Source organism: Phascolarctos cinereus, unplaced genomic scaffold (genome assembly GCF_003287225.1).
Source record: "Phascolarctos cinereus isolate Bilbo 61053 unplaced genomic scaffold, phaCin_HiC Scaffold_726;HRSCAF=1367, whole genome shotgun sequence".
Taxonomy (NCBI): domain Eukaryota; kingdom Metazoa; phylum Chordata; class Mammalia; order Diprotodontia; family Phascolarctidae; genus Phascolarctos; species Phascolarctos cinereus.
Window position 1 is genome coordinate 46,117,805 of NW_027556098.1, and position 22,828 is coordinate 46,140,632.

The 22,828-nt window shown below is 38.4% G+C and overlaps 1 protein-coding gene across 2 annotated transcripts in view; it reads right to left on the reverse strand.

The window, feature by feature from the left end:
* Positions 1-1,080: 1,080 nt before the first annotated feature.
* DOP1B (DOP1 leucine zipper like protein B) overlaps positions 1,081-22,828 on the reverse strand; it is a 138,231-nt gene continuing 116,483 nt past the window's right edge. For both annotated transcript variants that reach the window (XM_020995843.2, XM_020995842.2), the window contains exons 29-37: positions 21,578-21,687; positions 21,255-21,401; positions 19,797-19,858; positions 19,182-19,310; positions 12,599-12,735; positions 11,969-12,024; positions 3,917-4,063; positions 3,426-3,555; positions 1,081-2,428 (exon numbers count right to left, since the gene is read on the reverse strand). In XM_020995843.2, coding sequence (XP_020851502.1) covers positions 2,174-2,428; positions 3,426-3,555; positions 3,917-4,063; positions 11,969-12,024; positions 12,599-12,735; positions 19,182-19,310; positions 19,797-19,858; positions 21,255-21,401; positions 21,578-21,687 — 1,173 coding nt within the window. In that variant the 3' untranslated portion in view covers positions 1,081-2,173. The remainder of the gene's footprint in view (positions 2,429-3,425; positions 3,556-3,916; positions 4,064-11,968; positions 12,025-12,598; positions 12,736-19,181; positions 19,311-19,796; positions 19,859-21,254; positions 21,402-21,577; positions 21,688-22,828) is intronic.

A 22,828-nucleotide genomic window follows, 5' to 3' on the forward strand; every position in this document is an offset into this window, starting at 1 on the left:
AGTCTCCCAAACACTGAACTAGCTCTGGCAATGCATGTGTCAACCTGGTTATCAATGTGTACATTCCTGGAAAGTACATTGCCAAGGTAAGTGAACTTATCCACAGTATTCAAAAACTTCTCTATTTGCTGTAAGCACCATGCAAGGCTGGTGTGGTGCTGGCTGGTGGATCATCTATGTTTTCTTGGTGTTGATTGTTAGACCAAAATCAGCATAAGCAGCAGAGCACTAATCCATACTTTATTGCAAATCACAACTAAAATCTCACCTTCTACAGGAAGTCTTTCCCTATCCCTCTTAATTCTAGAGCTTTTCTTCTGTTCATTATTTCCTATTCATTACATATTACATATATATGTATATATATATATATATATATAATATATATATAATATATATATATTATATATATATATACACACACACACACACACACACACATATATGTATATATATGTAGCTTGTTTATACATATTTGTTTGTTTGTTGTCTCTGCCATTAAATTGTTAGTTTCTTGAAAGCAGGGGCTTTTTGTCTTTCTTTGTATCCCCAGTGCTTATGGAAGTGGCTGGCACACAATAGGCACTTAAATGCATATTGGCAGTAGATACTTAATAACTGCTTGTTCTCTCTTTGCTCCCCCCCCCCAAGCTGGGTATCACTATAGTCAGCACAGCCCCTTAGTCAGTGAGGGTTAGTGAGTTTTCTATTTTAGCATTTATTTTGTGTGTAGAAAATAAATGCCTGTCCCATACCTGATTCATTTTTTACACTAAGGACCTTTCTACTCCCCCTTTTGGTAAAACCCTAACCAGGGGCCTAAACTCAAGCTTCAATGAACCAGAGAATTAGAGAAAAAGGAGCACCCCCTCCCCCATCCCTTAGCCAGGCTATCCTAGGATTGAAGCCAGTGTGGTCTGGATGTCTGGATAAAGAGCAGAGAATCCCCTTAGGAAGAGGGAGATGCTGAGTGCCCCAATCTTTTGACTTCAGTGGGGGTCCTCAATATTGTTTGTTTTGCATGGTATCTGTGGTTAAATTGGATATGGAATGTATAGTGAGGAAACTACCTCCCATCAATGATAGTCATAGTTTGTGTACTTTATTTTTTCTCTTTTATTGCAGATATTCAGCTTTCTCTGAATGTATATTAGTGACCAAAGACATGCAAACATCTTTAAATTTATATAATAGACTTACATAAATAATCTTACATGTGTTTATTTTAATCCGATTCTCAACATTTCTTTGCTTATAATTTCAGCAAGTTAAGGAACATAGAAACTGAGGTATTACCTGCACTAATTCTACTTCAAAGCCTCATGATGGCATAGAGATGACCCTCTGGAAGAACTTACACCAAGCTGCAAAGACTTCATGCTTGGGTCTGGCCAGACTGTACATCTGTTTTCCAAGGACTAGGCTACTTAAGTTTCAAGAGGCTCATCATCAGGCTGACAGCAGGGGGATGAATTTTCCAGCTATCGCAACTGAAAACCATTTTGTAGACTATAGTAGGATTGCAAAGGGTAAGAGGGATGGAAGACACACACTGATGAAATCACAGATCTTTGAAGGGAGATAAAAAAATACAGTCATGATTCAGTTTGTTGCTATTACAGATTCAAGTAACATAACAAAGGTGATTTTAATAGGACAATGGATTGAACAATTTCAAATATCTTCTTTGATTGTAACTTTGTATAAGCCATGTATACTCACTTTCAATGATTGCTTTTTTGAAAAATTATATATTTGTCTTTAAAAAAAGTACTTGCATGAAAAATTGAAACACTATATTAACATGTTTAGAGAAACAGTACACTTGGAAGAAACAAAAATATAACCACACTTCTGCACCACTGACAAAAAAAGCTTTCCTTCATCATTGTATTCTTTCTTCATATAGTAAATATGTGTCAAGAGCTGTAATTTTTCTAGACTTGGAGGTAACACTGACTTTTTTTTTCATTGCATAAACTGAGTAAAAAAAAATCAGCTATTTGATCTCGCTAACTTTAAAAGTAATTTAAGAAGATTTTTTTTCATGCCAATCAAATACATTTTAAGTTAACTTTCAAAATAGAAAAGAAAATAAGTTGACAGTGCCATACTACACTTCTATACTAGATATGGTTACAAAATGTCAAAAAATCAACATAACAAAGAGTTTTTAACATTCCAGCTTTTCCAGAAAATCACATTCAACACTTTCTTCCAGTTGTTTCAAGATCCTTGGGCCATCTGCAATAGGAAACTCTGCTGAAGGAGCCCCTGAATACTCATGAGACAGATTACTTTGAGTCTTAAAAGCACAGCTCAGAGTCCTGAAAAAAGGCATCAACTGCACGATGCTAGATATAGAACGTTGGTGTAAAAGAGGGAATTCACACTTGATAGAAGTCGCCTTGTTGCTACCGTTTATCTCCTGTAAACAAACCCACAAAAGTAAGTTATTTGGCTTTGTCAGGACCTCCACACTAAAATTTTAGACCACATAAAAATTCTTAGGATATGATATTTCATGAAAATTTAGTAACAACAATAATTATGCTTCTAATTTAAGTTTGAGGTTATGAGAAGGGCTTTCCCTCTGGTCTACCGCAACCTATAGCAATAGATTCTGGAGAATCTCTCTTTTTTCCTGGCCTTCAGACATTATAGTGGCTTCTTAAAGATACCACATACTCTAGTAGAAAGAATCATAAAATGTCAGGTCCTCAGAGGTTTATTTTGGCTGAAAACTCAGCAAAAAATTCTTTTACAACATCACATGCAAATATAGTTATCTATCTTCTGCTTTAACATGTCTTTGACAGGGAACTCCAGTCATTTTATGTTCATCTAAGTCATTGATAAAAAAAAGTTTGAGCATGACAGGAGCAAGGACAAAGTCCTGCAGGTCCCTAGAGTCTCTTCTTCTACATTAATATCAATTTATAGCAACTTGACCAAATACAAATCCATCTAACTCCATTAAAAAGACTGTTTTGCTCATTTTGAAAAGTTAAAGGGTTGATCATGGGTCTGATCTCATTGGCACAGAAGCTTTGATGTGACATGTTTTCAACTTGGAAACCAGCTCACTCTACCTAAGGCAATCTGTTGGTCTTACTATATTAATGTTGAACTTAGTAAAAGACACCTAGTCAACTTAGCCCCACTGCACCTAGGAACTCCCAAATACACCAGTGCCACATCTTCACTGAATATATACTTTGTATGCTATTATTTATAGTAAACCTCATTTTGTGAATTGTCATATGGTCTATGAGCGATCCAGGCTTGGGATTAGAGCTCCTCTAAATGTGATCACTGGATTGGCTTGTCAGGTTTGGCCTAAAGAGTTTTACCATATCTACATTGTAATTTAGAAAAAGTTAACAGTATACATTTAAATTTTAAAGAACAATTTTTTTGTTTACTCCATATTTTAAGTTGAGAAGTTCCAAGATTCTAACAACATGTGGTTTGCATTCTTGATGATACTCCTCTAAATCTGAGAGAATAGCAGAAGTCTTTGTATCTACTTCTGGAACAAATGCCCATTTATACCTAGAAAAAGAAACAAACATTTGGATCAGATGTTGCAGTTCAGAGATCATTTCTATGGGAAAATCATTATGCATCTTTTTATTGGGGAGGGTAGAGAGGTGAAGAAGGAAGTTTAACTTTACCCTATGGTTTGTGAATTTAGTAGGAGAAACACAGTGATCTCTCATATGTTGCAAATTACCTGAAACTTGGGTTTATGTTATAGGAAACTTGTGTTAGTGCAAGTTTTGTTTGCCATTAGTAACAATGCTATAGATGCTCATATATTGAAACAACTACAGGCGATTTAAGTAACAGAAGTCATAGACTTCTCTAAAAAATACTACATGTACCTATCCCCTGGTAAGTACATATAACTTACATTTGAAATAAAGGCATCTTGTCTGGTGGAAAAGAAAGTGCTGTGTCCAGGAACTTGCAAGCTGATAAATACAAGATGAGTTCATTTGGGGATATCTCACTGCCATCAGCTCCTGAAGCTCTCATTCTGGTTACTTTGCTGTTGCTTCTGGACAATTTATAATCGAGGAAATACACATTAGAAATTCAGAAAGATCCTTTAAGTTGGATAGTTATTTGAAAGTTTCAATTTCCCTAGGAAGTTTTTTCCCCCTGTTCACAGTTTTCATAAAACCTCTGAATTGAAAGGGAATAGAGAGGTCATCTAATTTAACCACTATCTGAAACATCAATTTCCTTGACATTTCTCAAAAGTGGTCATCCAAGCCCCACTTAGACCCCTGGACTCTTAGAGAATTCACTATTAATACAGAACATTCCATTTCTGAATAGCTTTCGTTTTTCAGGAAGTTCTATATACAGTATGAAACTGAAACCTATGTCTGCAACTTCCACCAACTGCTTCAATGGAGCAAAGCAGAAAAGTTTTCATTTTTCTTCCATACAACTACCTTTTAAATATCAGAAGACAACAGTTGCGCACTATCCCCATTGCCCACTTTCTAGGGCAGACTACCGTGAGACTATTACTTCCCTTGTTTAGAACAACAGCTTTTTAACATGGCCTAAGACTGAGTTAATATTTTTGACTACCAAGTCAACACCTATGATGTGCCAGATACTTTGGTAAGCAATAGGAAAACCAAGGAAAGTAAAAAGCAGTCTCTACTTTCAAGGAGCTCACAGCCTAATGGGGGAAACAGCATACAAACAAGATACAGGATAAACTAGAGATAATTAACAGAGGAAAAGCACTAGATTAAGAAAGACCAGGATAAAATTCTTATAGAAGATGGGATTTTAGAGATGCGAAGGAAGCCATGAAACCTAAAAGACAGAGATGAGGAGAGAGAGTTCCAGGCATGGGGGACAGACAGTGAAAAAGTCAAGTGTCTTGTTCAAAGAACAGCAAGGAGGTCAGTGTCACTGGAGATCAGAGAATATTGGGCAGGGGAGGTAAGGTATTAAGAAGACTGCAAAAAGTAGGAAGAAATCAAGTTATGAAAGGCTTTAAAAGTAAAACAGAGGATTTGATCTTGAAGGCAACAGGAAGCCACTGGAGTTACTGAATGGGGGGATAGTGGTGGTGGTGGTGGTGATTGAATTTTAGGAAGATCACTTTGGCAGCTGGGTGGAGAATGGACTGGAATAGTTAGAGACTTGAATCAGGAAGACTAACCAGAAGGTTACTGCAATGGTCCAGGCATGATATAGTGAGGGCTTACACAAAGGTGGTGGTTGTATCAGAACAGAGAAAGGAATATATATGAGAGAGAGGCTGAGAAGGACAAGGATTATAAAAAGGCCATTCCTTGGGAATTGGATGGAGCACTTTCAGCTCATTAAGTTGGACCGCTGAGAGTTAAGAAGAGAGTGGAGGAACAGATTGTAGATGGTCTTCTCAAGGAACTTAGAATCCAAATGGAGGAGAGGTATAGGATGACTGCTAGTGGTGATGGGTATTTTATCATGGGAAACCATGCTTGTGTTTGTAGGCAGCAAGGAAGCAACAAGTAGACGGACTGAAGATAAGTGAGAATGGAGATGAAAAAGGGGATGATAAAAAGTAGCTGAAGGAAAGAGAATGGAATCATTTGTGGAGGTAGGTAGAGGGATTTGCTTTGGCAAGGAGAGCCATCTCTTCAGGTGTGAAGGAAGAGAAAGAAAATGTCTGGGTTATGTGAAATGAGAAGAAATGGAGAAGAGGGAGCTCCAGATTAATGATCTCGATTTTTTCAGTGAAATACAAGGCAATGTTCACAGTTGAGAGGGTGGTGAAGGGTGGTGAAAGAGGGAGCCATGGGAGGTAAGAGGAGGGATAAAAAAGGTTTGAAAAAGCCATAGTGGTGAGTAGGATAGTGAATTTATTAGGAAGATGTAAAAAAGATTCACTTGCTACAGTAAGGGCCCAGTTAATATTATGTAACATAAATTTGTAGCAGACCCAGTTAACACGGTTTCATGATTTTCTTCAGCTTCCTTCAGCAACACATTGTAGAAGTTGTTAACCATTTACCAATGGTTTCGTCCAAAGAAACAAACTGAATCCATTTCCCCCTTAATTGAAAGTTTGTCCAAAGAACAAACAGAATGGAGTTGCCCCTTACCAAAGGTCTGTTCAAGAACAAACAGAATGTGGCTCACCTTACCAAAGGTTTGAAGAAGGAACAAACAGAATCAGGCTGTACATGTGCTATAATATGCTTATTTATTCTCATTAAGCCAGAGAATCATGCATGATGGAGTCAGAAAATAATTCTAAACTCAGAGGTAAACAAGCTGAGGAGACCCTTCATACACTTAGAGCAATCTCAACTGAGGATGCCTATGTCAACCTAAAATTATAGTCTCCATATGTGTTTAGCCATAATGTGAGAAAGGAATTTCTTAATGGGATAGGTTGTAAATACAATAAGATAAGAGAATGTCAAGGTGTCAAATGAAATTAAAGATGCAGGATGTCTGTGTTTCTTTTATCATTAACATGACTATATATGTGTACATGTACATATGTGTATATATGTGTGTATATATATGTATGTATGTATACACACATATATATGTATATAGCATAACATAGCATAGCATGTGTCCATAAATACCAAGATAAGAAAAGTCCAATTATTCAAGATAGTGTCCAGTTCAAGGTGCCTTGTCCTTGGTAGTCATAAACAGAAGAATGCTCCTGGTCAGCTTCATCTGGCTTTGCAATTGCTGACACAGGAAGGGACATTTTGGGCTCATTCAAAGAGCAAAGCAAAGCATGTCTGTGATGCCAGAGTACACAAAGCATTATGATAGATTAAGCTCAGAGTAGGCTAAAAATTTCTCTCCTAATTGGCCAATCCAGGTTTTAGGCCTTTCTCAGGTGATGGGTGGCCCAAAGTGGTTCACAAAGTGAAAGCAGCATGATGGTGGGAATTCTCCAGATCTGAGTTTTGGATAGGATAAAAGGGCAAGGGGCTTAAGACAAGAAGACTGTGCAGAGCTGAACTGGTTCAACAAAAAGTCAAGATAAGAAAAGAAGTAAAGTGTAACTAGCAACCAGTGTGATGGCCTGGGAGAGAACTGATGGCTGGGGAGAACAGAAGTGAGAATGAAGAACAGGGTTTGGGGTTTTCAGGAAGAGAGAGAGGTAAAACAACAAAAGTATGATCAGATAAAGAAATTTCAGAGGTCACTAACAAGATAAAAGGTATGACCATCTCTGTATGTGGCCAAGATTGGATGGAAGAAGAGGTCATGGAAAGTGAGTAAGTTGAGGAAGAGAGAGCAGAGTTTGAGGAAATATTACCGTGCAGATTAAAGTATGAGGGCTAGAGTTGGGGAGGAGAGAAAGACTGAGTTAGGCACTGAACTTGTTGAGGAAAGGAGCATGTTCTGAAGGACAGTAGACAACAATCACCAGAATCTTGACTGGGTGATAAATATGGATTGAACATCAAAGAGACAGGTAGAGAGAGGACTTGCAAGTGGCAATGAGGAACACAGAATTCCAATAATTCCACTGTGACCAGTAAGTTAGGGGCATAAAGGTGCAGTCAGTTCTGGAAAGGAGGGCCAGGGAAGCTGCAGGACCAGGAGGGAGGCAGGTCTAAGGTGAAAGCTAGTTTGTTACATACTGAGCAAGCATTCCATTTGAACAATGGCAACTGACAGGTTCTGAATCACTGGAATGGGAAGGGGATGACAGTGGAAGTATGTTAATCATTGAGAAATAGGTTCAGGTGGACTATCATTGGGTTTTGTTTTTTTATTAATTTATTTTGATGTATCAACAATCGCTTCCATATACTTTTGAGTTTAAAAGTTTTCTCCCCCTTCCTCCCCACCACCCTCCTCAAGACGGTGCACAATCTGATATAGGCTATATATATATACATTCCTATTAAACATACTTTCACATTAGTGATGTTTTAAGTAAGAATTAGAACCAATAGGAAGAACCACCAGAAAGAGGAAACAAAACTCAACAGAAGGAAAAAAAACAGTAAATAGTATGCTTTGAACGGCATTCAAACTCCATAGTTCTTTCTTTGGATGTGGATAGTATTTTCCATCATGAGGCCTTTGGAGATTGGACTATCGTTGTTCATGGGGATTTAGCCTTCCTAGTGGAGTGGTTCCAGGGCCTGAGGCAATTGTGTATAGTTGAAAAGGGGCAAAAGGAGGAGGGGAAAGTTGCCTCAGTTGGGAGTAAGGCAATTGCTGTGAGTTGTAGCATGCCAGACAGGATGCCTGGATCACAATGGAATGGCTGCTTAGTGAGGCTAGGAAGCTTTTGTGGGTAGGTACAGGTAAGGCAGCTGCTGTGGATTTATAGGTGGCTGGGTTAACCCCCAAATCACCCCGGTTCTCACTGAATGGCCAATAATAGGTGCCAGGCTAAGCCCTACTTGGTTATTGTTTGGATCTTATTGGTGTAGAATGAATGTAAATAGCAATTGTTTCTGTTTTGGCCAGAAACCCTGGAGTGTCTTCCCCTCCCAGATGTGTTGTTTTTTTTTTTTTAAAGAGGCCACTCTGCCTCGTTTCTTATTAAGTTTTTTTTTTTAATTTTTAGGCAACTGGGTTTAAGTGACTTGCCCAGGGTCACACAGCTAGTAAGTATCAAGTGTTTGGTCTGAGGCTGGATTTGAACTCAGGTCCTCCTGACTTCAGGGCTGGTGCTCTATCCAATGCGCCACCTAGCTGCCCCCTTATTAAGTTTTAATCAGTGAACTGGGCATTGCCTCAGTCAAACTGAGACCTGTTAAAGACCTTATCTTGAAAAGGCCAAGGTCCCCAGCTGCATCCAGGGCCATCTCCAGTCATCTATATCTGGCCACTGGACCCAAATGGCTCCAGAGTCTCCTCTGTGAGGCTGGTGACTTTGCACAGTTCTCCTCTTATTTAATCTAATTCACTTGCATGCCATGGCATCACCTCCCTGCTGTCATGGTCTTCTTCAGGAATGAAGGACAAACAGCAAAGCAGCAGCAACCTGAGACTGGAGAGAGGGCCTGGAGGGTGTTACATTGATACTGAGCTTACTTCAATACTTAAATGGGCAGGTAGGTAGTACAGTGGACAGAGTGCCTGGAGTCAGGAAGACTCATCTTCCCGAGTTTAGATATGACCTCAGACACTAGCCGTGTGACTAGCCCTGTTTGTCTCAGTTTCCTCATTTGTAAAATGAGCTGAAGAAGGAAATGGCAAACCGTTTCTTTGCCAGGATAACTCCAAATGGGGTCACAAAGACATGACTGAAAAAAGTGACTGAATAACAACTAGCTTGATTCAGCACCAGCCCTTCCTCCAGTCCAGGCTCCTTATTACTTTCCTCCAATGCCCAAGCCTGCTAACCCTCGACAAGAACTCCATGAAAACACATCAGATTTTACTGATTTGCAGGCGAGGGTACCCCATTCCCTCCACAGGCCCAAATGCTATCCAGGTCTCCAGTAGACTGTTCTGTTTCCATTCTCCCTGAAAGCCCTGATGGGTTGCTTGTGCTTGGACCCCAGCCCTAAGACCATATCTCTTCCCAGCCCAAAGATACTATCTCTGGTATGAGTGGGCTCCAGGGAGGCAAACTATCTCTCCCTGTTACAAGAAGAAGCTGGCCTCTGTGGAATTTCCCTTGTATGAATAGGACTCTCTTGTGCCAGCAGAACTATCAGGTACTGATTCCCACAGTTACCATATACAACCCAGAGGTCAAGATGTCAACTCCCAAGGCTATTTTGTTACAGTTGTGGATGTACAGACATAGGGACCCTTTAGAACTTTCCCCCCAAGGCTGTGGCAGTGGTGAATGATGCCTGTGCCCAAGGTACAGAAACTGTATGTCTACCACCTAATTAGCATACTCGTCACAGAATTCACTGTACTTGTCCTATCTAAGCTTTAGCATCAGTCCTATTAGGTGGTGAGTACCCTAAAAGAGCTCTGTCCTCTGTATAACATTACAATAAATCTTTTGCCACTTGACTGGAAGACTGATTGAGTCCTTGAATTCTTTCTAGACAACTCCATCCTGAACCTCAGTATTTTGTCACTATGTCCCCCCTCAACAAATCTGGTTTGCTTTACTCTCTTGTGGGCTCCATGCTTCTCTGTACTGGAGTTTTGATATTCTAAATCTTTCTGACTATGCATTGAGATAACAGATGAGATATACCTTTTTGCTAGACACATCTTTATTATTTGCTGATTTTAACTAAACTTATACTCCATGAAGATCCCTAGGTCTAGGGGCAGCTAGGTGGCGCAGTGAATAGAGCACTGGCCCTGGATTCAGGAGGACCTGAGTTCCAATTCAGCCTCAGACATATAACACTTACTAGCTGTGTGACCCTGGGCAAGTCACTTAACCCCACTGCCTAACCAAAAAAAAAATCCCTAGGTCTTTTTCACATTTTCTAACTGCCTAATCATGTCTATTGTACATCTGCAATTGATATTTTTAACCCGAGAGTAAGATATTACATTTATCCCTAGCGAATTTTCTCTAAGAATGGCTTAGAAGAAATTCTGCCACTTGCATTTGGCCATGTTCCCAATAAAAATTTTCTACCATTAAAAGCAATTTAACTTATATCTAGTTTAGAAATAAATTAATGTTCCATAGAACATGAATGCATTTTAAGAAATGCATTTATAAAATTTCATGTTTTAGATCTGGCCCATTGTTTTAGCTTAAGAAGCTTCTGAATACTAATTCTCTAACATATTAGCAACCCCTCCTCTTGTTTCAGGAGTTCTACAAATCTGATAAGTAAACCATCTATATCTTTATTTCAGTCACTGATTTTAAAAAGTATTAAACAGAAAAAATAAAAAGCAGAACCCTGCAACACTCCATCAGACTGTCATCATTCTATCAATCCTAACTCTTTGGGTCCAAATTATTAAGTTCAACCTATCCACTTGAGTGGCCCATCATCCAGAGGATAGCTCTTATGTCATTCACTAGTACTCACAATAAATTCTACAAGAGGTCTTGCTGAAGTCCAGGAATATAAATGCATGGTATTTTCTGGATCTATCAGTGTAATAACATTGCTAGTAACTAGATACTTGAAAAATGTCTTAGACTGTTACAGTTAACATTGGACTATACTATTCTTTAAAATTATGTTCATTAGGGGCAGCTAGGTGGCAAAGTGGATAGAGCACAGTCCCTGGAGTCAGGAGGGCCTGAGTTCAAATCCAGCCTCAGACACATGATACTAGCAAGTATGGGCACTTGGGCAAGTCACTTAACCCTGACTGCCTCAAAAAAATTTATGTTCATTAATATAATTGAAACATTATTCTCTCATGCCCAAATTTCAGCCAAACTGGGCTACTTGCTGTTATCTATACAAAACATTCCCTCTTCTACTTCCATGCCTTTACCCAGACTCTCCCCTATCCCTGGAATGCTCCCCGTCCTTTATCTTCGCCGCATAGATTTTCTAGCTCAGATGCCACCTTCCCAGAGGAGGCTATTCATAAACTTCCCAGCTCTTGGTCCTCTTCCATTCCCTCCTATAACTATTTTGCACATATCTTATATGCGCTTACTCTAAGTATACAGGGTTTTTTTTTTCCTCCCAGCACAATGTAAGCTCCTTGAGGCCAGGGAATATTTTATTTTTATCTTTGTTTCCAGTGTTCAGCCCAGTGCCTGGCAGTTGTAGACATTTAATAAATGCTTTCAAAATGGAATCAAATATTATAGTACCATTTTTTTTTTCATCTGACAGACTCTATGCCAGCGGCAAGTGGCTTATGCCTTCCTGGTATATTGAGCAAATCTTTAATATATCTACAAAGTTGCATGCTTGTAGATATATTAAAATAACTTGGTTCTATGGCATTTTTTAATCCTTGTATTATTCAGAGGCCTAGAAAGAAGAAATAAGACCAGACTATTCCTCAAACATGTGTAAGTACACAGATAACAAAGACATTTGTAAATGCTTACTTTGATGATTCATTCCTCTGTATTAGATCATCTTCAAATTGTATAAATGTCTGAATCTTAAAAAAGGAAATACACCTTTTAATGAATTAAAAAAAGCATTTAAGAGCACCATGTAGTTGTCACAGTTTAAAAAAAATTACATATATATGGCAGCTAGTATTTTGTGATTAAACATAATAAATTATTAATTTGTTTAAATACCTTACTTTTTGGCTCTTCAGTAATCCTAATCAATTAATGATCAATATATGTCCTTTCTCTAATTTAATAACCATGAAAAGAAAGCCTTATGAATTTGTGATTAAAAAAAATACTGTGTTAAAATGAAACAAAGTCAGTTTTTGAAAAAGTCACAATAGTCACCTTCTAGAGAAAGAAAACAAGAGAAGAAGGAAGGCCAGAGACTAAATGTGTGGTGCCAGCTAGGCTGTTACTACTTCTGTCTCATTCCTCTCAGATAAATAGCTCTTGAAATCCTTGGACCTCTTTTTTCGCTTAAAGTCTCTTGCCTATGTTGATAAAACATCCTTCACACTTATGCTCATGGGGCTTCCCAATATATTCTGCCTGAGATTAGTTCCTCTCTCTTTGACTGGAGCTTGTATTTTTAAGACAAATGTTTTTGCTCACCAATTCAGTGACCATTATTGGCCACAACGAAGTCAGATGTTGAGGAGATATTCTTAGCAGCAAAACTCTGAAAAAGAGGAACATCTGAGCAGCAACTATGGGTGTCTGTCCAACTCTGAGATTCTCTGTCAGTCGTTCTGGGAAAAGATTATTAATATATCAGAAAAATAGGAATTAAAAATAAATATTTTTGTTGCTGAAGCCCAAGGGCTTGCAGTTAATCTGGCTAAGGATAAGTTGAAGCTAATAAATTAAGGGTGTACTAAATTTTGAGGTTAAAAATAACTGCTGAACCTGGGGAAGCTAAGAACAAGGTGCTGAATTTTAGATGGTCTTGCATCATGGGGTATGGGGAAGGGAGCCTTTTCCAAATGAGGAACTGATAACCCAGTTATCTAGATGAAGAAACCCAAAGAGGCTATTTTGGAGCACACAAAAATAAGGAACATGGAACTGTGAAAGAAGAAGCAAGACCCTATGAAATCATCAGAAAACCCAGTGAGCAAACAGGAAGAATTAGCCAATTTGAACTGAGCCTGTGCAGGGGCGATGAACAACTAAGGATTGTACAAGCCAAGTTAAAAGTGATGCCTGTGTCACAAGATGGGGAAAGAAGAGAAAAGGGCTACATGTTACATACACTTTGGTGAGGAGGATTGTGAAGGAACAAGATTCTGGCTATCCTAGCACAGTAAGTCTGTTCCATCACAGCTTGCAAAAAGAAGCAATGTACACTTAATAAAATTTCTAGTTAGAATCCAGGTTCCTCTACACAGAGGAGTTAGAGTGACTGTGTGACATCTGGGTTCCAAATAGGGAACAGAGGCTAAAGATGTAACTGTTTTCTTCTTTATTTAATTTACATGTTGGAAAAATGAAAATTCTAGTTTTTATGTAAAATAAAAAACAATCCTAACAAGCTAACATCTTAAAATTTTCTTAGTTTCATACAAAGTTAGATTTTATACTGGTGTTTTGGATAGAAAGGAAAATCCTTTGCTCTCCCCTTCTCAGCCAATTATTCATTTCCCACTCTTCCAAGGTGGTATGGTCTGAGAAGAGGTGTGATCACTGCTTTCCTGGCCTATGCTGTGGTCTGTGGGTGACCACAAGCATTCTTTCCTCTCCTAGAACTGTGACCAGGGTCCCTGCTTCCCTGCGGTCATATGCTCCAATGTGCTAGTGGTTTCTCCTTGCCCTGGGACTGTGACGAAAAACTGAACACAGGCAGGGCAGCTGAGTGCTGCACCCAGTGCCAGAGAAGGGTCCCCTGTATTCTCATTCTGACCAGATGTCTGACCCCCTTACCATTTATGGGCTCAAGAGCTCCGGAAGCTGCCGCCGCCAATTCAGTGGCTTGCTGGGGCACAGCCTCTGCTGGATTGTACTGCATTCTCATCCTAGTGAGAAAGACCTTTCCTGCTGACCTTCTAAGTTATCTTGGGCTGGAAAATCGTTTTACCTCCTCCTTTTGTTGGTTCTGCCACTTCAGAATTAGTTTTGAGGCATTATTTTAAAGTTTGGAAGGGAATTTAGGAGAGCGTGGGTGAGTCCCTGCCTTTATTCCATCATCTTAGCTCTGCTTTCCCACTTCCCTCCCCCATCCATTTTTAAATACCAGACTCCTCCATTTATACATTTCTTTCTCTAGCCACTCTCACAAACTTGACAAAATCAGCTAATAATCTTTTTAATTAGGAGAGAGATCTCATACCCTTCTCAGTTCAGGGCTACAGCATGCATCTCTGTTGGATCACAGCCTGCTTCTACTAAAATAACCTGTTTCTATTAAAACCAGAGCCCAAGCTTTCTAGCTCTCCTGAGCCACAAGGAAGCCATCATTTTTTTATTTTAGAAATTCTTTATTTATACCAGTATGTGATATGAAGAAATTTCTATAAGTAGAAGCTGCAGATTTAAGCAAACTTTAGCTTCATTAACCAAGTTCCTTATGGTATCTGCTGTTTTCACTGCATTGATGATAATACTTTCCTCTCAGACACATAGATACCTTGTACTCTTGGACCTGCTTAAATGCTTTGCTGTTTTGTAAAATTCTCCATAATTCTGCTCAGGTGCCTTTCTACATAGTTTCTGCTCCTCCTGGGGTTGGTAACTCTCTCCTTGGCACTAAGCTTTTGCTTATTTAGATGTCAACAACTCTATCCATTTTAGACCTCAGAGGTCATCTAGAACAAAATTTTAGATCTTATGTGTTTGGCTGTATGTGCTGGGGAAAGGATATGTTGCATTCTTTGGTTTTATGGATAAATCCTGATGAATTCCAGAAGTGCTTGGGGGACTGAACGGTACACATTGTACATGTGCTCCTAGTTTCATTTCTCTCTTCTAGTAGCTGGTTAAGTGGAGCTAGGGTCGTAAGTGAGGAAACATTTACAAGAAATGAAGAATCAGTCATTGGTGGTTATAAAGTGTCCACGTATTAGCGGCTGGGATATGCTGACTGCCCAATGGATGCTAACTATGGATCCAACAACAAGTGATATAACTAACTGGAAGCAGATAGCAAGATATGAAAAATAGCCTATTTTATATATGGTCGCATAGAAGCCTGGAAGATAGAACAGATAAGATAGTACCTAGAAGTTAGAGTCACGCTGATCTACTGATTTGGGGAAGTTAGAATACTAAAGAAATCCTAAGACTTAGGCAAAGAGATGAACTAGGAATGAAAAATCTTGAGAAATAACTAGTTTTGTAATGTAATACAATTGTGTAATACCAGTTTCACATGGTTTCAGGATAGATGATGGTGGATGTTTTTTGTGTTATATTCTATCAAATATCAATGCAGTCTGCATGACTGCCACTGCAAATTTTGTTATAAAGATGCATAGTGCTTATGCTGATATTCTAGATTCAGATTATGAGTGGTATGCAGACTTTATAAAATAAAGATCAGTGAAGTATCATTATCCATGTATTACTTGTCAGTCAATAAACATTTATTAAGTGCCTACTATGTGCCCGATGGGGCCATCGCCAATTATCTTTCCATCATCGTCAGTCTTTCCACTGGCCTCCGATGATTCTGGAGGAGAGAGAGAAGCTGCTGACTTTGCTCAGCTCTGCCTAACTCAAATCCAACCCACAAGCAGGTTAAGACATCATGCTCGAGATGTCATTGATCTTCTTTGAGAACAAAGGACAAACAACGACAGGTACCCGGCACCCAGGAAATCCTGGGCAGCACCAAGCAGCTCTTTGTGGCTTAGTTCTCAGAGCCCACATGAGTATTCTAGAATCAGTGTCAAGCCAGGAAAGGGCACGCACAGAGAAGTGAGTTAAGTAAGTACAAAGTCCAAAGTAGAAATCTGATGAAAAAGCAGTCATGTTTGCATGACTTCTCATGTATAATAGGTATCACACAGCTTGCCTTCTCAGTGGGTGGGGGAGGCCTGAAAGGAAGGATGGAATTTGGAGGTAAAATGAAAAGGAAAAAAAACAACCCAAACACTATAAATAATTTGTTGTTGTTTTTGTTGAGGAATGTTAAGGGGTCCCCTGATCTTGTTTTTTTGAGTTGCTGCATATTTCATAAACAGTGGACCCTGAGTGTGCAGGAGGCCCTGAACATGTCAAGAATGAACTCAAAGTCCCCCCACCTCCCTGGCCCTCCAGATGACATAATTTGTCATTTGCACCCCAAATTGGACTCCCTGTGTGTCCTTTGGAATCAAGGTAGGTGCCAGTCAATCTGCACTAGGCTGAGAAATTGCTTGTATAGCTGGGACCTTGTAGATAAGCAGACCATCCTATCTTCACAGCTAGTGTGTTCCCAAGGGAAAAGAATGCAGCTAGCTTTTGTCATCTTCATTTTTCATGATTTCTCCTCCCCTGCCACTCCCATTTAGGTAGAGGTTTCTATTTCTCCTCCTTCCTTTGTCATAATTTTATAAATATGCAAGCTTCTGTTTGGATTGTGAACTCTTTGCTCTTATTTAGAATTTCATATGCAAGTTCATTTCTCTTGTAATAAACCTAGTTTTGACATAAGTTTTGTAAAGTTGGGATGGCTTGTTGACATTTTAAAAAGAAAGAGGTAGTTGAGGATAATACACCTACACACTCCTCTGTTGTCACCACATAGCTCTCAAAGTTCAACACTGTGGGTGCTCAAAACCCACCTGAAACAAAACCTTTCCAATCTTTCTCACTCCTTCATGTTTAAATAGTTTTTGCTTCTGGGATAATGGAGAGGAAAGTCATCTGAGAAGCAGCTAGGAGAAGTAAGTCGTCTGGAACACTTTCAGATATCTAGGTTGCTGAGGTATAGCTGGAGGAAGGGAGGGACTAAGCCACTGCTCCCAGGGGCAAGGGAGGAGCTCATCTATTTTTTGGCCATAGGGGAAGCAAAACATAGAGGTTTTGAAAAGCCCTGGTGACTCTGATTTTTAGCTTATCTAAGTCTAAGGATGAACAAAACTCAAATTGCTTAGTCTCTGTAGTTCTTTCACAATGTCTGGTCTCTGTAGTCCTCTTTATTATTTGTATAAGGATACCTTTTTGCTTCTTAAGAGATTTTCTTTCTGCAAGTGATAATCTTTCTCCCTCTGAGGAATGTAAATGGAATTGGTATATAGATTTTATACGTGCGTACTCACATTTATACATAGCCATATTAATAAGTAATGCTTTTTTTTTTGCTTGTTAGGATTTTTGTGTGGTAATTTATTTTTCCCTCCATGGGATCTGGGTTAACGTTCCCAAGGAAAAAAAAACCAGAAACATCTCTATATGTCCTGTTGTTCTTTAATAGAGAAAAAAATCCAAGGCCACTTTTCTGGCTTTTGCCAGATAATTTATGAGGTAGATCCCCCTGGGAAAACCAATATTAGAAAGACCAGAATTTAAGAAAGACCTTGAACAACCAAGTTGAGTCAAATGACACAGCACTTTTTTAATCTATAAGGCAAAGAAAACAGATGACGGGATGAAATTTTTATTTCTAAGTAAAATTATAATGTTTTTGCATCAATTGATTGATGTGCCTTATCTTTCTAGTGTTAATGCCCATATCACTCGGCATACATCCTTTTAAGTGCTTTTACCCTCTAAAACTAACTGAAGTCTTTATCTCTTTTCCTAGTATGTAAATAAATAATTCATAAATAGTATGACCCTTCATAAATGGGGCCCAAATGGCTCCATACCATCTAGCATCATAGATAAGACCCTCCATATCCCCTCTATTAGCTGACCTTGAGTAAATCAGAGACTATTCTACTTTCATACTCTCATACATTCCACAATATATTTTATCCAAAGATCCTAAATCATAGTTCCATAAGTAGAGGTAGCATATTATGACACCAATCACCATCCTGGAACCTCTAAAAAAAAAAAAGGAGGTGGCATATCTATCATGCATCAGAAAGAAAGAACCTTTCTTATGCAAAAAATAAACAGGTGTGAAGCTATGGTTGGAATTGCCACATTACTTCATTTTGGAACTAACATACTACCACATTAATTTGGAAGTGGATTTGGATTAGGTCAGTATCCCACTCTTATGTCCAGCCCTCCTGAGGTCTTGTTTGGTCACATGTAATATCCTTTGCTAAATTTCCTTTGAAAATGTAAGTCTTGTGTGTGAACCTTTCTCCTCCTCTTCCCTAGTACAGAACTAGGGTGCCACATAATCATTCATAGGGAGAAACATTTGCTGTCAAATGAAGGAAATGAAATGGGTAGGAGAAACTCTTCAAATTTCCTCTTCCTTGAATTAAAGAAACTACAATCTTAATTGCTGTGTTGAGTATCTAATTTAAGGCCAAAATGAAGATTCAATCCTTCTGGTCATCTCTGCTGTCCCCATCTGTCATCAGGAGCTAGTCCTCAGATAGTGATTGTGCTAGACGATGCTAAGTTCCATACCAGTAATACTGGTCTGGACTTAGACCAGCCTAGTAGTCATCAGTCTCAGGTTTGAATCTCATTCTACACATGGATGGCCCATAGGACCTAACATCATAGACAGGCTCCTTCTTGTTAGCTAACCTTGAATAAATCAGGGAACATACCAGTCCCATATTCTCATTCCTTTCAAGAAATTACTGTGACCCAAAACCTCAAAGTGTAACAGATAACATCTTGATTTTTATCAATCATTAATCTGGAGACACAGCAAAGGCAAGAGAATCTCTGATGGTACTTTTCCTATACAAAAAAGCAAAAGCTGTTAAACCATTGTTGAAGCTGCCATACCACCCCTATCTGGGGAACAAATTTGGATGTAGATTTATTTGGAAGTCCATAGGACTCCTCTTCTAACTACACCTGGAGGTGAAGAATATCCTTTAATACATTTCCTTCAGACTTAAGTCTTGGGCTTAGATTTCCTTTTTTTCCTCCCTGGTACCTTCTCCTATGGGAAGTTATATGACAATACACATAACCCCTTATTTGGAGATGCATTTGTACCAAATGAATGAATTTTAATGAGTGGGGGAAACTTCAAGTCTCCTCATTTTGAAATCTTTCTAACCCTGGGAGCCCTTATTTCATGCAATGAGTGGCCCCAAATTAAAGTCTCTCTCTATGGAAAAACCAGTATTCTTACCTTGTATCAATGGAAGGTAGAGATGATACTGATCAACATCTCCGCTGAAGACAGCAAATGCTTGACGCTTTAGGAGCATGGCTTTCTGCTCAAAACTTGAAAACAATTTTAAAGAACTGCTTTGCATATCTAAAATGAAAATGACAAGTAACCAGTACTTAGTGAAGAAATTTCTGTGGGATCTGGGTTAATGTTACATGTCATTGTAATAGTAGAATTACTAATACCATCAGTGCAAAATCATAATCCAACTAAATAAATGCACATGCCTACCATATCTTTATTTATTAAAAGTGAGTGGGTAGTTGGGGAGAATATAAGGATAGTATCAAATTCTAAGGTTTTATTTTTCTGAGGAAATCTTTATATGAAGTTTCTTTTCAAGCTGAATATTAGGAACTTTCTAAATACTGCTAAGTTGAGACATTTCAAGTCTGAGAAATGAAGAAAATGTCAAAGTAGTCTAGGCTAGAATCTCTAAAAAAAATTGTGCTTTTAAATTTAGGCTTGGTTATAAAAATTTAAGTCAAGATTCCAAAATTGGAGGCAAGATCCTGTGTCTAAAACATTAAAAAATAAAATAATAAAATTATGTTTGAATAACATAATACTTACTCATTAAATCTTTAAACATTGTTTTTTCATGTGTCAGAAGATGGTCGATGATGGACCTCCAACTAAAGATGGTAAAATAATAAGATTAAATGTAAAACTGAGAATCTAGTTAGAAGCATAAAAAAATATTAATTTAAAACTTTTCCAAGTAAGGTTAATGAAGATACAAACAAAGAAAAATACTTGTGAATTTAAAAAAAAAATCACAAAGCAAAGGTTTAAGACTATCAAAGGGAGAGAAAAGTCATTCGTTAAATTAAACCAAAGAAAAGAATATATGATTGGCAAATTTTTAGATTTTAATTTATTTATTTGATCATTTTTGTTTATTTATTTATTTATTATTTATTTAATTTATTTGTGTTTGTTTGTTTGTTTGTTTATTGGCTAGGCAATTGGGTTAAGTGACTTGCCCAGGGTCACACAGCTTGTAAGTGTTATGTGTCTGAGGCCAGATTTGAACTCAGGTCCTCCTGACTCCAGGGCTGGAGCTCTATCCACTGCAACACCTACCTGCCCCTACTTAGATTTTTATTATTAACTCTGTCTTTTTCTAGAGCTTCCACCAAATAAACCAGCCTCTTTATGATGCTTTTTGCTTACCTATTATGAAACATTGGATTAGTGGTGGAGTTCCACTTGCCAGTGGTCTCTAAGGTTTCTTCCAGGGGTAACTACAAGACTACTGTATAGAGGACTATTTTAAAAGAGTCACTGAGACCCCAGAGGGAGGTCACAGAAGAGTTTAAAAGGCTCTCAGAGACCCAGAATATCATAGTTCTTCCTACACATGGCATCAAAAGCTAGAAGGAAACTTGAAGACTTCTTTGCCAGATAATTTCAGTTTATGCTGAATTTATTTGATAGGCATACTTTTTCCTCTTATGATTAAAGTCAATTCAACAATGTAGTACTCCAGCTGCAAACTTCAGGCTGCCCTGTAATTTCCTCTCTTTAAGGTCACCTGCTATCCTGAGACTGACAAACTTTCAGCTTTTTTAGTTACTAATGAAGTATCACTTCTCTAGATGTGAGATGCCTGGAAGGATCAGGGGCAGGGGTCAGAAAGGAGTAGATAGGGTTGGGGAAAGAGGTGAGATCATTAACATAAATTAAAACCTACCTACTACATAAATAACAACCAAATACTGTGTGGATGAGAGACAAAATATGCTCTAAATATTATAATTACTAGTGAGCTGAATATCATGGTGACCAAAATTAAAACATTCTCTAGGAATAAAATGTCCTCCCCAATGGGATGAAATAACCCTTTCATATACTAGAATAACTCTCATGCTATGAAAAACCAAATTCATTTTGTTAATTACAAGTAGCATGTTACAATTTATTTACTATTAGTAGATATCACAGATATAGGAGAGATTATCACATCACAGATGAGATTATTTTGATTTTTAAATTAGGGTGTATTATATTTAGAAAAACATTTCTTACTGAACACAAGAAGTATCCATCTGAAAAAAACCAGGGTCCAAATATAACTCCAGGACTTCTTTTTTCCAGGCTCGTTTTGTATAGGCATAACTACTCAGGGAGCTGAGTAGTTGGGCACCAGCTCGGAAGCTAGGGATGTTGTAGGTACTATATGGGAGCGGGTGGGGAAAGGAAGAAAGGGAAAGATTGAGTTCAAAGACTGTCTGGAGAACATCAATTGACATATTTATCCACCCCTCCCCACACCTATATTTTCATCTAAATTTGGAAGGGATGGGAGGGGGCAATGATGGTGGAAGGAAGAAGAGAGAGAATTATATTACCTGTGATTTCGTAAATAAGGAAAAACATAATACAGCAAACGTGAAATTAATGGCACAGCTTTCTCCTTCTCATCACTGCGATAAATCACGTCCAAGAGACATGCTACAATCTTAAGGGAAAAAAAAACAGCAAATGGAACACAGCTCCTACCACACATCCCAGAAATGTCACCCAAGACATTCTAATCATAAAATTTCCAAGTATGATTTTTTGTCAAGACTTTCAGTGTGGTACAGTGAAAAAAGCAAAAGTACCCTGATAAATCGTTGCACTTGTATAGACCTCTAATTCCTCATCTGCAAAATGAATGGGCTAGATTTGTTGTTGTTTGTCCTTTGTTTTCACAGAGGACCACGGCATCATGGAGGTGATGACATGCAAGTAACTGGATTTAAGTGAGGGAGGGCTGTGCTAAGTCACCAGCCTCACTTTCTCCTCCTGAGCCTTCTGGGTTGAGTGGCAAGATATTATAGATCAAAATGACTGGAGATGGCTCTGGATATAGTGGGAGACCTTGGCTTTTTTAAGCTGAAGTCTTTAACAGGTCTCAGTTTTACTGAGGCAGTGCCCAATCAGTGATTAAGGCCAGATAAGAAATAACCAATGAATGGTCCCTTTTACCTAATTTAAAAAAAAATCAATCTGGATGGGGAAGATCCTCAAGGTTTCTGGCCATAACAGAAACAATTACTATTTATATTCACTCTGAGCCATCAGAGCTGGGACCTGTTGTTGGCCAATCAATGAGAGCCAGAGTGAATTGGTTTAAGGCAGGGATGCTACTTAAAGTCCCTTTTCAATTCTAACATTCTGTGATCATCTAGTTTACTGCCACATGCTTTTGAAGCTGCAAAGAAAATACTGGTTTTACTTAACTGATTCAGTGATTTAAGACAGTATTCCGTGGAACCTTGATCAGAATAAAGGAATTATGAGAAAATTTCATTGACAGTAATGACTGGCAAAGGGTGGGTCACTCAAGAAACAAAACAACCATGGCCTTGGCCGTGAACTATTATCCCTGTGGTATAGCGGGGGCCAACCCTAGTGTTAGGTATTTTTTTACCATCATAGATTTAGAGCTGGCAGGTTTTCCTTTGAATCATACAAATCTATGAACTAAAAGACATAGAAGCATTCTGGTCCAACCTTTTCATTTTACAGATAAGGAAACTGAGGCACAGGGAGGTTAAAAAACTTTTCCAGTGTCACACAGAGTAATGATTGTTTGAGGTGAGGTTTGAACTCGT